Source organism: Rutidosis leptorrhynchoides, chromosome 8, assembly GCF_046630445.1.
Source record: "Rutidosis leptorrhynchoides isolate AG116_Rl617_1_P2 chromosome 8, CSIRO_AGI_Rlap_v1, whole genome shotgun sequence".
NCBI lineage: Eukaryota > Viridiplantae > Streptophyta > Magnoliopsida > Asterales > Asteraceae > Rutidosis > Rutidosis leptorrhynchoides.
The window spans coordinates 367,495,424-367,513,133 of record NC_092340.1 but is presented as its reverse complement, the minus strand read 5'-3'; the positions used below and the strand labels follow the sequence as shown (position 1 = coordinate 367,513,133).

Sequence of the window (17,710 nt, the reverse complement as noted above, 5' to 3'; positions counted from 1 at the left end):
GCAACTTGTGTTGTAGGGGATCGAATCGTATCGCATTCTGGATCCTCCCTGTTGTTCAAACTAAAGGTAATGTGTTATTCTGCTACTTTTGCACTATTTTATTCCCGTGTCGTTTAGCTCTTGGTTTGTGTATATACTATACTGTTGAAATGAAAAGGTTACATCTTTGAATATGTTTGAATCAAAACCTAAAAATACATGTCTATATAATGTATAACAAATGTGAATAGTTAGGCTTTAACCATGCGTTTTAGTCAAGCAATAGCTGCCTTCTGTAGTCAGTTTCCATTAACCCTTATGCGAGAAATTTGTAGTTATAAATCTTCAGAAACCACAACTTAAATTGAGTTATTTAGGAGAGACATGCTTCTTTCTGGGATTGCGTCTCCAGGTGCTACACATTTCGCAGTTGAACACAATATATCCAATTAATGAATTAAATTAATAATATGTTCATTACAAATTTAAATTTTTTATGTTATGCAGACTCCAGATGATTTATGGGCTAAACATTCGAATATGGTTCACCCGAAGCCTCATAGAAGGGATACATCAGCTTGGAAGGCTATTCTAAAGGTACGTTAATGCCTTTTATATTATGGGCAATGATCATCAACCATATTATATGTTAACATTTTTGGACAATTATATGTTGAATGCTCACATATAAACTTAATTACGGAGTATATGATATCTGCTTTTTTGTAGGTTATCAGGAGTGGGGAAAAGTTAGGACTAAAGCATTTTAGGCCCGTTAAGCCTTTAGGATCGGGAGATACGGGTAGTGTTCATTTGGTCGAGTTATGTGGAACTAGCGAGTTTTTTTGCAATGAAAGCAATGCATAAAGGTGTTATGATTAGCCATAACAAGGTGAGAAAAACATTAAATTTGTAATTCTGTTATGCGAAAATCAGTTTTCGTAATATAACTTTTTTTTTGCTACACAAAATAGGTGCATAGAGCGTGCGCAGAAAGAGATATATCGGATGTATTAGACCATCCTTTTCTTCCAGCATTATACGCTTCAATTCGGGTTTTTTTTTTATTACTCCGTTGTATCGATAAATAGAAAATTTGGTTAACAGACGAAAAATAATTGCAGACTCCAACTCATGTTTGTTTGATAACTGATTATTGTCCGGGCGGGGAACTTTATATGCTTTTAGACAGACAATCCATGAAGGTCTTAAAGGAAGACGCTGTTAGGTAAAAATACTGCTTAAATATGATAAAGTTGAAGAAGAAAAAAAAACAAACACTTATTTGTTTTTTGTAATAATATATAAAGTATTATTAGACTTTCATTGATGTGTTTATTTGTTATCATTTGCTCAACAACTATATACCAACATTCTATGATTGTGTCCGTTACAGAAAACTACACAAATAATATAATGTTTCACATTAAGTAATTTCTAATTAATACTTGCTTAGTCCCATAAAATAACCCCACGAATTCGCGGGCATTAAGCTAGTTTATATTAATAATAAGCATTTAATATAAGCTATAAATCTATCTATATATATAAAAGAGAGATTTAATTAGCTTACATGTCATTAGCTCCTTAAATATTGCATATTAAGCCAAGTGTAATTTCCACATGTCACAATTATTCATATATACCCTTATCAACCTTTAAAATCACATATTTAACCAAGTAAATAACATAATATCATATATACTCAATTTAATTACTAAAACTATCATATGTACCCATTTAATTTAAAAAATTCACTAAACCCAATTTTACACAATTTAATTTTTATTTCATCCATACTCCTATATACTACTACGATTATCAGAAAAACTACAGACACACATTTGTTCATACACACATCCTAAGAAAAATCATAAGAAAAACTACAACACAATTTTTAATACTATTTTTGAGGGAATAGTAACGTATTACTCATATTAGTAAATTAGATTCCACTGATTTCTTAAATCTGATAGAACTCGAACAATTTTTTGTTGTTGCAACTACACGCAATATGAAACATATATGTATTTCATAGTCTCGTTTTGCCAACGAAACATACTAACATACTTGAAATATATCTTTTTTTTTTTTTAACAAATATGACTTATTGAAAATAGAGTACGGGCTCAAATTAACCACACTTAAGCTATTGGGTCGACATGTCCCCCTTAAACGCGACCACAAATTGCTTGAAAATGTAGATCAATCGTCATAAAATTAAAATAAGTGACTTATTTAAAGCGGATTTTGAATAGTTGTGCAACGCACGGGCTCAAAACCTAGTAATAATATATAAGAAAACTTCGAGTTAAAACTTCGAATTTAATAAATGCGCGTTAACTTATGTCACACACGACATACGTTATCAAAACTCTTCCATTTTATTTTAATCGGTCAATTTACCTATCACAATTAGATCAAAAACACTATATGAAGAGTACTCAACTGACATTTCACGAGACTTAAACTCGTAATATGTCAATTGAACTCAAGTAACGGAGTTTGAACATGTATTTATCCGCATTTGTTAAGGCCACACGAATTTGAGATTTTATGACTACCGTATATTAAATATATCTCGCTTTCTTTTTGTCACTTTCAGGGCCTTTTCCTTGGAGGATTTCTAAGTGATTGGTGATGAGTGAAGTTGAAAAAAAATTAGAAAGGGGAAAAACAGAAAATTTTAGATTTGAAAATAGGGTGATATGGTTATGAATAATAATTCTGAAGCTAACTAATCAATCCGGGAACTTAAGTTCCGAACCTTTTGTTCGGATTTTTGCTAATTGATAATATATACATATACATATAGGTAATGAGAGATGATAAATCCAACATAATTTTTACTTCTTCCACTTAAATGGTCTAAAATGCCCTTAATGATAAACTAATATAAAAATTTTAAAACTTTTTGTTGTACTTTATTGAAGGATATTTTGGAAAAAAGGAATAAAATGATGTTGTTGGTAATATATTGAGTAATTGATATCCCTATATTACTATTAATTAAAATAAAATGTCTAATTTGTACACAACAGAACTTTTGTAGCCACAACCAATACTTAGAGGATAATTGGCCATTCACTTCCTACTACCACATATATATTGCAATGCAGGTTTAACTTGTATTTTTAGAAGGAAAAAAAAAAATCATACAGTTCCAGATTACATATCTTTAGTACACATACATCCCATATAAAACTTGAAGTTTAACTCATTTCACATAACTTATTTGGGTCGAAGCTCGATTCCCTCCAGGATAAGCCCGTTTTTCCAGTTTCCGAACCTAATCTCCTCGTACGCCATCTCAACTTCACCTTCATCTCCTTCATCGTTATAAAATTCTCCCAATTCCATCTCCATCCACCCATCCTTTCTTCTATAAGGAAAACTATAATCCCCATCTAAACGTATTCGCCATAGTCTACTACGCCTACTCGGTTTTTGCAAATAAACATTTTCAGTCTCATTTGTTATCCCTCCAATACTTACCATTGTCAGTGCAGGAAGAGACAGTCCCCTTGAATTCCTAGTTAACTGAAACACAAGATAAGCTACATATGTACTTTTTGGTGATAACATTGCAGCTTTAATTTTGCCTCGTATTTCAAGCCAACATACTTTTTTAAGTATGCACACCTCCTGAAACCTGTAAGAAGCGTAACGTATGTCAATCGTTGGATACATAAAGTTCGGGATTTTAAGATAGAAGGGATAAAAACGAGACCTTGTTTGTGGACCAAATTCGGGTACATGTCCCCATTCCCAGTAACGAGTGTCGTCTTGCCACGCGATTGATAATTCCCTTGCCCCCAACATATAAGTCTTTTTTCCACTCTCCTTATCAAGCCTAAAGCTCTGTTTATGGAGTTGTACAAGAAAAAATCAAATAAAAAATGAAATTTTTTATTCTTATAGTGTATACACAGGTTGTCAATGGAAATTGAAGCCATATTTTCTTGTATGATATTTACTTATTTAGTCACATAGTGGTAATTTAAACTCTGTTGGTAAAACAAAAACAAAAAAATGGTTTTCTAAGTTCACAGTATAATTTAATCTGAACAAAATTTAATCTTGCAAACCAAAACTCAAGAGAATCACAATTTTTAAGCATCATATAATTTCAAATTTGCATCCAGTATTGATTTGAAAACCCAGAAGAGTAGCTCAAGGTATGTTCCAAAATCCTAACAGAACATACATGACCATTGACCACATGTATGAGTTGGTCAATGTATCACGTAGGATATTTAATCAACTCGATAACTAGTATCTAGCTAACGAATAAGGTTTTTCATGTTCGAGTAAATATCATATGCACACAACATGGTTGTAAAAGTCCTTTGACTAGTCACGACTAGTCGAGATGTTAAAGTAGTCCGGCTAGTCTCCAACTTGGCCAATTTATCTGGTCAAAGTGGTCAAAAGTCGATTTAGTCGTTCACAGTCAGATTTATTAGTTCAAAGCCCAATTTATTTTATCAAAATCGGTAAACGTAAGTCAGATAAAGTCAAAATTGGTGAACGTCCAACTAGTCCATATTAGACCAATTGATCCCCACTTAGTTTCCAAATAGCGAGTTTTACAACCTTGTCACGCAACTTAATTGTGACCGTTTCTAACTATGCCCCAGGGGCAGACCTACTATTATATCACTACCAGTGAAATACTTCATCTAGTGAAAATTTTTGGGGGCATTTAAACTAATGATATCATTGGCTAGTGTAAATTTTTTTGAGTGACACAACTAATTGGTGATTTATTTTTCTAAAATTTTAACTAGTGACGCACGTACCTACGTCCAAATTATGCTCCCACTGAACTTGACATATATCTTGCAACTATTAGATAATTGCAGGCCTACCTAAAACTATCTAATTGTACGATTACTTTTCACCAAACTTTGACCTAACTTCAATATTTTTGTACAGTACCTATCAAACTATCACTCTTTTTTCTAAGTTGACTCCATACAAATCTGGCAAAATAGTAATAAAATTAATAACGAATTCAATGAAGATTAATTTACCAAATATCCGCTATCAAGTAGTATATGTGAATCTGATAGCATGAAGTAAAGTTGCTTTTTAGACCCAAAAATCAAAGGAGAAACAGCTCTAGCAATGATCACGTTATAATCTGGAGGCAGAAACCGTTCCCAGATGATATCAGAATCTGCAGCTGAATTGAATCCTTTAGAGATCGCAGCTGCCCTGCACGCGTCACGAGGTGACGTAATCGATAGTGTCTCCGATATGTAACCTTCAGGTAGCACGGTTATACTTGCTGTTTCGTTCTCTTTCATTTCTTCTGGTTCTTTGTTTTGGATTGAAAACGAATTTTTATACATTTATTTTGTGGTACGTATTTATTTGTGGAAACAGCTTTTTATACTATTTTGCGGTATTTATTTGTGTACATTGAAAACATATCTTGCCGCTTAGTTTGGGTATTTAATTATTTGGAGAAAGGCTACAAGCTACATGTAGGTATTTAATTATTTGGAGAAAGGCTACACGCTACATGTAGGTGTATCTTTTATACAGAGTACTAAGGTTCTGTTTGTTTTTTAAGTTGTTTTTGTAAAAAATCTGCGAACCACATCTGTAGAGAAGATGTAATCTGAAGGTCTGTAAGTCAATTATTGAAGACTGTTTGTTTTTATGTCTGCTTATTACAATTTAAAACCTATTTATACAAATATTACCTTTTAATATATATATATATATATATATATATATATATATATATATGTTTTTTATTATTTTTTTTATTCATCCTAAATTCATAATTTTTTTTAACTTTTTAATATACACTTGAAGTTAATTAATTTTTAATAACTTTATAATATGGACTCACCAAAGTCTTGCATCAGTTTACGATCATTTTTATTATTAATTATTATATTATAATTATTATATGTAGAGAAATGTGACAAATTGACATCTTCCTGGAGATCTGAGAACAAACAGAGATAATATCGGAAGAAATCAAATTGATTCTATCTTTTCATAGAACTTTTCGTTATTGTTGATTTAATATAATATACGGAGTATATTGTTTGGGTTTCATACAGCTCTCAAACTTTTATTTTTTTCCCAGATGATATCAAACCCAAACAACAGATAATCATACTCATATATACAAAAGATGGTAATCTTCTCAAACATGAAATTAAACCCAAAAACAAACTTAAAAGAAATCAAGTTATTTGCACAAAGAATATAAGAGAGGAGGTAGTGTAGCCAAAAGTGGTGACGCCGGAAGTGGTTAGGCCGGAACCGGTTACGCCGGAAGTGGTGACACCGGAGATGGTGGGTAGTAGGTGGAGAAGAATTGGAAGAAAGGAGATGAATGGGATAAGGTAACAGATAATCAATCAGATGAAAATGTCTTATAATTTGAGAAGCTCTATTTTATAGCTTCTAATTTGAAGACATTTAAAGATCTTATTTTGTCTTATGTCTTCGAAAAAACAAACGATCTTCAATAAAAACATCTGCCCGCCCGCAGACATAAGACCTAATAAGGTCTGCAATAGTAAAAACTGTAACATCCCGCCTTTTTCCGTTAATTTATTTTAACGCCCGTCTTTTTTTTAGATAATTTCTTTAATTCTCTAAATTCGTATGTTTCGTTAACTAACGTTCGTAATATTTTCGTTATTTAATTATAACATCTCTCGTTAATTTGCGTTTTTAAAATAATTCGTTCGGTTAATTCACGCACCCGTTTTTAAACTCGAGGGACTAAATTCGTCATTGGGCCAAAGTGGCAACTAGTTGAACTAGTCACCACCTCCCCACCACTCATTTCCACCTCCCCACCATTTTTGATACTTATACTTTTTCTCTCATTTCTTCATAAGCAAAGATTCATCATCCATTTCCAATCTAGCAATCAAACATCAAAACGATTTGTACTTTTGGAATCCTCTCTTCATCCTCTACAACTTGATACCAATTTCATCTCGTTTGGGTAACATTTCTAAAACTCTAGATTTCTCTAATTCGTTTTATAGACTTGAAATGGTGTTAGTTAGTGTCTATGGCTCAAGTCTAACATGAATATGTGATTTATTTGCTCGATCTTGTTGTTTTGCATAAACTAGCATGAACTTGAAATGGGCGTGCTTAATCTTTGATTTTGGGTGATTAAATGTTGATTAAATATTTAAGTTCATGTATTAAACGTGTTACTAGCATCATTAGCTTCGTTTTGGTATGTTGGTTGACTTAGAAAAACTTCATAAACAAAAATTGTTGAATTCATGATTTTTGGTTAGGGTTTAGTAACCTTGAATATGAATTTTGATGCATTGAATGCTAGGAAATATTGTTAGTAAGTGTTTAGTTGCAATGTATGTTTAATTACCTTCGAAACGGCATATCGTATGTGTAAATTGGATTCCCGGATCACCATTTGCATTTTTGAGCTTGAAACTTTAAATAATGATCATTCGGCGAGGTTTTCATTGTTGTTAATGATGGATTTGATTGATGAAATGTGTTTAGTTGTATTCCTCGTTAAATTACCTTTCCAACGATATAAGATACGTGTTTTGAATGTTTACGGTTCATAAGTTATGTTTGTTTGAAGTTTTGTTCGAGCATATACATGAAACAGCCCAGCTTTTTTTTCTAGTGTTAAGCCGCGGCGCGGCTCCTCTAGCCACGGCGCGGCTTAAAGCGTGGAAAGTGGGCTGTCCAAAATTACCAATTTTCGTAAAATTTTAACTATGCTACGCAACTCCGATTGACATGAAACTTGGCCAACATGCTTATATATGACTTCTAAGCTTAGAAAAATTGTCCGAGACCCGACCCGAACACGTTGACTTTTTTGTTGACTTTGACCAAAGTTTGACTTTTAGTCAAACTTAACCAAACACTTATGCAATCGTTCTAATCTTCTTTTATACTTGATTCTTGCATGAAACTTGACAACGTGACTCACATGCTATATAATCGAGTCGTAACGAGCCATAGGACTAATTGAACACATTTCGCCCGACCTTGTGTCGTAACCGGTAATTGATACAACTTATTTGTTTAGGTCAAGGCTAAACAACTTTCATGCACACGTTTACTTTGTGAAGTACTTTTATACTCGTGCAATCGAGGTGAGATCATAGTCCCATCTTTTCAACAACTTTTATACTTTTAAATCATGGGATGAGAAACATATACGGTTTTATACTACATACTTTATACTTTGAACACAAGTACGAAAACAAACATTCCACAGCGAGTTAGAACAAAAAGCCTCAATTCAATTATCATTAGTTACACTTGCAGGGTGTAAGCGAGAACTTATATTATGTGATCACATGAGCTTGACGAGCCTCATTCGGACGGTTCGCTACCGTCGGCGGATGAAATATATTTTAGGGTTTAGTGTATGCTCTAACACTACGTAACAGGGTACAAAACAGTTAAGTCTTGATAATTGGGTGCTCGCGAACGTATTTTTGGAATGCAAACGATTTAGATAATCAACGTTATGGAAATACAAAATCTTGTGGTTCAAAAATAACGTTTACAAATACACCTATGATTTCACCAATGTTTTTCGTTGACAGTTTTCTATATGTTTCTCAGGTTCATACTTGGCTACTTGATACATGTTTCCGCACACTTTGATTATTTGCTTGTGGTCAAGCATACATGCATACGCTAGGGATAACATCTTTGGATTCAAACTTAAAGCATACATACTTACGCTATTTATAGCAACCGTGATTTTCAACTTATTATGTCGCAAGTCATTTCATTTATACTTTATAACTTTTGTAAACTTAAACTCGTTGTCGAACCGTTTGGTAATTTAAAACTTTGTAAGTCTTGTACGTTTCAAATGAATGCGACATAATTTTGGTCAAACGAGTCTCATTTAGGGACTATGACCACACAATGAGACCTAAATTAATGACGCCGTCAATGACGTTTTGGCCGGGTCGTTACAAAAACAAACAACACCTAATTGTAACCAACGAAGCAGTGCTTCAGTGGTACCCGGTCCAAATGATCCCTAGGCCCCACGCATGTAAAGATTGTAACAATAACGATGCAGGTTCGATTCTCGTTCCTGACATGCTGTAGGGGCATTTGGTGATGGTGTTTCGCCAGGCTCCAGTGGGCTATGGGGGGACCGCTGGATGGGTTGACATAGTCAACACAGGGCTAACATGTCCCTGCCGATACACATGTTTTGTAACAATAAGACTAATTGTAAACATGTCCCTGCCGATACACATGTTTTGTAACAACAATAAGACTAATTGTAACTAAGCGTTAAATTTGAAGCGAATCTACCTGGCTTTGTTGACGCAAAGTGACACCTGTTAACCAGACATTAGGGTCCGTTTGGTTGGAGGGATTTTATGGGATTTCATGGGATTGTATTTGAAATCCCATCAAATGATATGTTTGGTTGAAGGATTTAGAGGAAGGATTTGTAATTTAAATCCATGAAAGGGATTCTCAAATCCTTAGGTTTGAGGTAGGATTTCAATTCCCAAGTAAAAAAGGCTGCATCCTTACCAATCTACCTACTCCGTAATATATTTTCTTCTCAAAAACTTCTTCCCCAAGAATCACTAGATGTTCTTTTCTTCTTCCCCAGAATATTTATTTTTTATTTAACATCATATCATATTTTACAAATCGAAAACCTAAACTTCATATTTTGTACGAAGACCTAACCATCACCACCACAGTCGTCGCTACAAATTCCGGTAAAAGAAGACAATTGAACAGATCGATGTTATTCATCATCACCGTAACAAAAACATGTTCATAAATTTAAGGTAGGTTTGGGTTTTTATATGCTTGTTGTACCCACAATATTTTCTTAATATCTGTGTATGCAAATTTGCATCTAACTACATAGGGTCTAACTTCTCTTTTCTATAACTGATGTTCATATATTGGGTTTGGGTTTGAATTGAATTCGAGTTTTGTTTTGGGTTTGAATCAAACTCAAGAAGATGAGCTATTTTATATTTTAGACATTTTTTTTTTTTTTTTTTTGAAATCCTTCGAATAAAAAACTTGAACCAAACAGAGAATAGGATTTAATATACTAGCATTATAAATCCCATGGGATTTAAAATCCCAGAGGATTTGAAATCCTAGGATTTGAAATCCCCGAACCAAACGCCACCTTAGGTTTTGACATATTTGAGCGTTAGTCGAAAATGTGACAGGTTTTTACTTTGAGCGTGTCACATTTTAGATTTATAGTTAATTTGTTTATTTTCTATTCATATTCTCATTAAATTTTATCACATCACATTACAAAAATTTGACTTTTTTAATTAATGAAGGTCAAATATATGCACAGTCAAAGACCCTTTTTTCAATAAAAAATACACAGTTTATCTCTGACGTCATAGTCAGAGTTAAGAGATATCTAATATACTCTAAGATATATGATATAAATTATTTGTACATAATCAAAAATTTATCATACACAATTAATTATGCATTACATTGTTGCAACGTAGAACACATTAAAATATGATTGGTTATTTATGGCAAATTTTTGGTTCCATAAAAATATCCCAAATAAGGATGGCCTTTTCTTTACTCCACTTGACATAAGAATGTGGTATCTAGTATCCCATGGCTTGATGGATGTGTTTACAATAAAAATAGAATAAAATTGTGAGAGTCTGTTTACATTTATCATGTTGGGTTACTAACCCAAAAGGATATCATAATCTTCAATAAATAATAACTTTTTTACAAAGACATTTAAATCTTATGTTTTTAGTCGAGTCAACAGCAAACGCCGATTTATTGACGACTTGACTATCGTTTAGAGCTTAAATTGAACTCCGGACAGGTTTAAAACTCATGAAAATTTGATTCTACAATTTTCATAGCGTCTCATACTTTTTTAGCGTATTTATTGGCCGAAGGTTCATTCAGAAGCAATAATTTTAGAACATAAAGAGGAAGAATTTTCTATACTCTTTGGGTCCACTCTAGGAGCAGAAATGACTTCTCTTTATTCTAAAATAGTGGAATGATTGTCTACATCTCACCTCTTTCATAACTCATTTATGTGGGATTGAATTTTGTTGTTGCTGCTGCTAATGTTAATATTATTATTACTTTTATATTTTCACTGTAATTATTTTTTAAAAGTTTGCCTGAGTATAATATATTAATGCAAAGTTATAAAGTACATATAAAAAATGTTAGTAGATTTAACATTGACCTATATAAAATTTTTATGAAATTACAACAACAACAACAATAACAAAACTCAATACCACATAAGTGGTGTATGGGGGAGGTGAGATGTAGACAATCCTTCCCCTATTCGAGAATATAGACAAGTAATTTCTCCACTTAGAGTGAAAACACTCTCAAAAGTAGAGAAAGTTATCCCTTTATCTATTCGATGGATAGATAGAGAGAAAAAGTTATGTAATTGTCATTTAGTTATTTAATTTTTAAGAACGGATAATCCTACAATTCATTTAGTTATTTAAATTTTCAAGGACGGATAATCGTACAACTTATTGTCTTATATATGTACTGTTAGTGACGATTCCAGGATCCGAACTCAATGGGTCTCGAATTTTTTTCAGTATTAATTATATTTGAATGCTATTTTAGTGATTATTTACCTTAAAAAAACTACAAATTCGAGATATATGTGGTCCGGATAGTTAAATTTTGTTGTGTCCTATACAATTTAAAGGAAAAAGTACAATTTCGTAAAATATATGGGGTCTTGTGTTAAATTTAGTGGTGTCCTAAATAATTTCTAGAGTATTTTTTACATTAAAATTTTAAACTAGTGATGTCCAGTGACCTTACGGGTTACGACCTAAAGTCGCCCCTATGTATTGTCCACATAGTTATATACATATTATTCTCACTATCGATCTCAGAACTCAGTTGATATGCTATTTATATACCGCCTAAGTTAAGAGCATTCACATTACATTTAATTAATTTGGCATGATTTATTGAGATTAAAAGAGACAAAGACTATAGATTAACAATAACTCTTGCAGTTTCTTTAACATCAAAGAGTTAGCGTAGTGGTGATGAGCTGATTTTTCATATAGGAAGTCAGAATTCGACTTCCACTCACCGCAAAATTTCTCTTGTTGTTACCCGCCCATTTCATGAGCCTCGAGGTTGTGGACGTTTTGCGTTCGAACCTCACCCGATGAGATTTTACCACACGCGATGTGCATATGAATTCGTCTTGGGAGACGTTAATTTTATCTGTTAAATGTCAATCCAGACATGTGAGAGTATTTTGGTCATTTTATTTTTTTCTCTTCTATCTTTAAACCCAAAAAAAAAAATTACCATCCATCTCTGAGGTTTCCATTTCATTCTCCACACACACAAAATTACTTAAATTAAAAATCATCAAACAACTTAAAATTAAAAATTAAAAGCATATATATGTCGACATATACATTGAATGAATGAATTTAGTAGTCACCAAAACATAAACATAAGTTAAAAAGTAAAGATAAAAATTTAGTTCTTCATCTTGTGACGGTCATCACCATCACTACCATCAACGACAACGGTCGTCACCACCACGATTTTCAATCATCACTACCTCGACCATTCTTCATATCAATCGATTTCACTTCAACGACATATCTAGATCTGAAATCTGAATAAACGGTGGATATGTGAAATCGTGCTCGGAAGTGAAGTGGAGATTCAGTTGCCGAAAAGTAGCGCACAGTTAATAGTGGTGGAGGTTCGATTTTGTTTCAATTCATTAATCATCGATTTGTGACGACCATTGAAGAAAAGATATGTTACAAAAATCGTAGATTTGACTTCCATTGTGGTACGAATCTGCGACGGAGATGGTGGTTAACAGTGCAGGTTAGTTCGGAGATGGTGGTTACCATCAATTTCTGGTGATCGATTGATGATTGAGTCAGCAGATGACAACACAAACCGTTAGTGAAGGTGTTTGATTGATGAAGGTGTAACCACATGGACTGAAAATGACGGAATTTTATCATTGATGAAGGTGTTTGAACTAAATAAGTGTTTTTTGTGCGCGTGTGTGTGAAATGGTCTGATTTTAACATATGAAAATGTTTGATACATGTGAGGTAAAAGGAGAAAATAAAATCAAGAAAAAAATGTCTAAGCAAACTGACAAACATACCCTCATGTGCTACTCATGTGAGGTGACTTAACGACATAAATTAACGTTTGTTAGATGGAGTGACTAAACGTGTAAGATTTATAAACGTCGTTGACTATCCTCGCAAAAAAAAATCTTATTAACTGAATATGCAAGATCATCCAAGCCATTCCGAGTAGTTTTGTGTAAAAACATACAATTAGATACTGAAAAATTGTAGCATAAAAATTAGTGGTCTGCTGTTGCAACGCGTGGCAGACCCCAAAGCTTGTTAATATTCATAGGTCTAAATTATATTATATATATATTCAAATGGAAAAAATTAAATCGGTACTGTTTAATTATTTCAGATTGGTAATTAAATCCAAATAGAGGGGTAAAGTTGTGAACTTTTTGACATTCTTACACTTTGTTTTAAGCAAATAATTACAAATTATTTTTACTCATAATAAGAAATGCGTGTATGGTTGAGTGGTTAGTCACCTTCACTCCTTATGTAGTTCGTGAGTTCGAATCTTTGCAATATATGTGTTTTTATTTTTACTTTTTAACACTTTTTTTTTTTGAGTAAATTAATACAAACGGTTTTCAACCAAACTTTGCAATATATGTGTTTTTATTTTTACTTTTTAACACTTTTTTTTTGAGTAAATTAATACAAACGGTTTTCAACCATTACAACAAATGGATATATGCTTGGATAGTTAGTGTATTGCAATCCTTTTCTCAAGATCATGAGTTTGAATATTTACGACTGTTTTTTCGGACCTTTTAATGTTTATTAACGTTTTCTAACCTTTTAATTTTTTATTAGCGCGCCGCGGCACCACGCGGCTAACCTACCACTTGTATGGTATCAATTAGAAAACACAAGAAGACAAAAAAAATAGAACTATTCATTTGAAACTTTTTCACAATTTTGTCACCTTACCCCCCGGTCTTTACATTATGTTAAATTTCACCCCCTTTTGATTACCTTTTTAATTTTGCCCAACCCTCTAATTTTAAGGGATATATATTAAACACTGTAAAATAATAACACAAAGACATAAGTGGCTTGGTGGTTTTGTGGCCTTTATGTTTCAAGATGGGTGCAGGTTCGATTCTTGCAGGGGGCGTTTTTTTTTCTTCTTTCAGGCTAGCGATTTTGGGCCCAGCGAAGCGGACCGACCCGAATACTTGTTAGTATATGTATAAAAGGTTGTCGTTTTTGTATTGTTCACAAGGGGTCTTGATGTCTTTTTGAAAGAAAAAAAAAAATACATTCGTATATATTTTCTCCACTCACAATTAAATGTCTTGTTAGCGTGTGGCATCGAGTTTTAGGTAACGTAATCAATATTTCTTTCTTTTAAAAATCAGATGTCACTTTCCTCCTTTTGAGAAAAAGTATAACAAAGAATCTATATATCAGTCCTAGAATCATAAGTATAGTGTATTAAATACGGTTAACTCAATAAAATTTACCCATTAAATTTAACAGACGGTTAAAAAAGGTTAAAAATTATTATGGTAAAAAATTAAAAAAAGAAAGATAAATACCATATTAAATAAAAACGTCATAAATATATTTTAAACAATTAATGAACAATAAATATATAAACCTTTCATCTTCTAAGTAACGTAAGTTATTTTTTTTTTTGCCTATAAATATGTCATCTTCATTCCATTTTTCATATTAATCATACAAAAGAGCACATCATATTACTAATATAGTATTCTCGATTTTTATGAATATGATTACGATTACGATTAATTATAATTATTATTATAATTATTATTACTACTATTATTATTATTATTATTATTATTATTATTATTATTATTATTATTATTATTATTATTATTATTATTATTATTATTATTATTATTATTATTATTATTATTATTATTATTATTACGTTTTAGTTATAATTTATATAAGTATGATTATTATATGTGTAATGTTTTTTATTCATGTAAAAATATAGATCATGTTTATTTAATTAATTTCCATAAATAATTATATATATATATATATATATATATATATATATATATATATATATATATATATATATATATATATATATATATATATATATATATATATATATTATGCAACGATATCTATTAATATAAATATGAAAAATAAAAAGTTTGAAACTACTATTATTAATTATGTCATTGCTTAATTTTAAATTTATGACAAAATAATGATAAGGAAAATAAAAGAAAAAACTAATCATATAATTTATGACACATAAATTTTACTTATTATGAATGAATGTTTATAACTAAAATTAAATTAAGGAAAATAAAAAGACAACAGTTATTGTAAAGTTTATAAGGTTTACTACTCTTGATGGTGTTATATATCTTTATTATAATAGTTAATAAATAATTATTAATTTCATATTAATTGTTATTCATTGTTATGAACCTTCAATTTTATTATATTCACGAGTTTTATATTTTGTGGTGTAGTAATACGTAACGGTTCTTGTTTATATTTAACATTTTTTTTATATACTCCAATTATTATATATCTACTTATTGTCACATATGAAGTCATAAAGAAATATCTTCAAAAATTTAATGGTAAATTTAAAGGTAATATATGTTTTAATATTATGAATCGTATTACAATATGTAAACTTTGATATCATTTGTTAACTCATTTAACCACATTTATTAAACTTTTGTTTATATATAGTTTTCTGGTTAGTACATATGACCTGAATGTGCAGATTTTCATAGTAGCAAACAAATTATATGCACAAAATTCTACTTGACCACTTGCATAATGGGACGAACATCAACTTTCACTTTAAGGTAATATGTTTTCAACCAATTCCCACCATAACTCAAACCATTCGGAACACGAATTTCAAAATAGTGAAATTTGAGACAAGTCGTGCAACGCACGGGCATTGACTCCTAGTAAATATATATAGTTAATTATCTACTTTTAAAATGACACTTATTATGTAAATAAATAGAAGGTACACATTTAATTTTTTGTGTTTAAAGCAAACCTCTCTATGGTATAACTAGCAACACAAAAAGTCAAATATAATATGCTTATATGCATGTGGAGAAAAACCGGTTAAATTCCACCCATTAAATATAAATATGTTCGTCATTTATGGATAACAAGAGAATTGAGGCTCTTGCGTTGTAGCATGATGATTTCTGATACAAGGTGATAATTTTTGATCACTTACGCTTGAATGCGAGTCTGCTTGTTGGATGTCTGATATTCAGAAGATCAACTATATTAATTTTTTATTTTATTTAGAAAAGCAAGCAATTATATTAAAAGCAACGAAAACAAAGAGTATAGATCTCCAATAGAGTATTGGAGATAGTTACAAACTAGGACATGAAAACATCAAATAATTACATATAGACTCGAAAACCGCCTATTATCTAGGACCAGAAAGGAACAGACTCATCAGCTCGAAAGATAAGAGGAGGGACAAGATAACCATGTGAGCCAATCAAGTTTCTTGCCCTTCGATCTTGTAGAAATCCACTCGAACGACCTAATTTGTATTTCATTGAAAGTCACCGGAGCGGTCCAATTAGTCCCTCAAAAGACTTTGTTGTTTCTATTTTTCCATATAAGGTATGCGCTAACCCATCTCACGGCTAGCCAAAACTTTTTACCAAACTTGGAACCATGCGACGCGGGATCATCACCAAGAGCTTCTTCAATGCTATAGCTAGAAAAGGATCCCATATTCCACCACTTGTACACCCTCTCCCAAATATCGAGAGCGTGTTTACAAAAAATAATCGAGTGTTCTACGGATTCCAAATCGTCATCACAAAGTGGGCATCGGACACTATCAAGGTCAATCCCCCGCTTGTCTAATTCTATTCGAACTGGAAGTCTTTTTTTGCGTGTTCGCCATGCGAAGATCTCGATCTTTTTTGGAATAATGTTATTACGTAAGGTGCTTGCTGACGATCTATTTGAGCCAAGCAACTGAGCATCAATTGTGGATGCTAGTGTCTTAACCCGAAACCGACCATCAGTGTCTATAGTCCACATCTAACGATCATGTTCACCTCCCTGCTCAAATCTGAAACAGTTGATTTGTAGTGACCCGAACTTTTCTATGTTTATATATATATTAAATGAAATTGTTATTTACATGATTAAGTGTTTCCAACATGTTAAGCAATCAAACTTGTTAAGACTTGATTAATTGAAATAGGTTTCGTATAGACAATTGACCACCCAAGTGACCGGTGATTCACGAACGTTAAAACTTATAAAAACTATATGATGACATATATATGGATATATATATATAGTTAACATGATATTATGATAAGTAAACATATCATTAAGTATATTAACAATGAACTACATATGTAAAAGCAAGACTACTAACTTAATGATTTTGAAACGAGACATATATGTAACGATTATCGTTGTAACGACATTTAATGTATATATATATCATATTAAGAGATATTCATACATCATATTATCATGATAATATAATAATTTAAAATCTCATTTGATATTATAAACATTGGGTTAACAACATTTAACAAGATCGTTAACCTAAAGGTTTTAAA

General features: G+C 31.7%; 2 protein-coding genes across 2 annotated transcripts; both read right to left on the bottom strand.

Moving 5' to 3' along the window:
* Nucleotides 1-3,087: 3,087 nt before the first annotated feature.
* LOC139861820 (putative F-box protein PP2-B12) lies at nucleotides 3,088-5,463 on the bottom strand. The gene is made up of 3 exons (XM_071850343.1): nucleotides 5,016-5,463; nucleotides 3,710-3,840; nucleotides 3,088-3,631 (listed from the first exon to the last, which is right to left on the bottom strand). Exons 1-3 carry the CDS (start codon nucleotides 5,334-5,336, stop codon nucleotides 3,211-3,213), a joined length of 873 nt encoding a protein of 290 aa, XP_071706444.1. The 5' UTR covers nucleotides 5,337-5,463; the 3' UTR covers nucleotides 3,088-3,210.
* Nucleotides 5,464-16,709: 11,246 nt separating this feature from the next.
* Nucleotides 16,710-17,174, bottom strand: LOC139864718 (uncharacterized). The gene has a single exon (XM_071853289.1). The coding sequence runs from the start codon at nucleotides 17,172-17,174 to the stop codon at nucleotides 16,710-16,712; it is 465 nt and encodes a 154-aa protein (XP_071709390.1).
* Nucleotides 17,175-17,710: the final 536 nt, after the last annotated feature.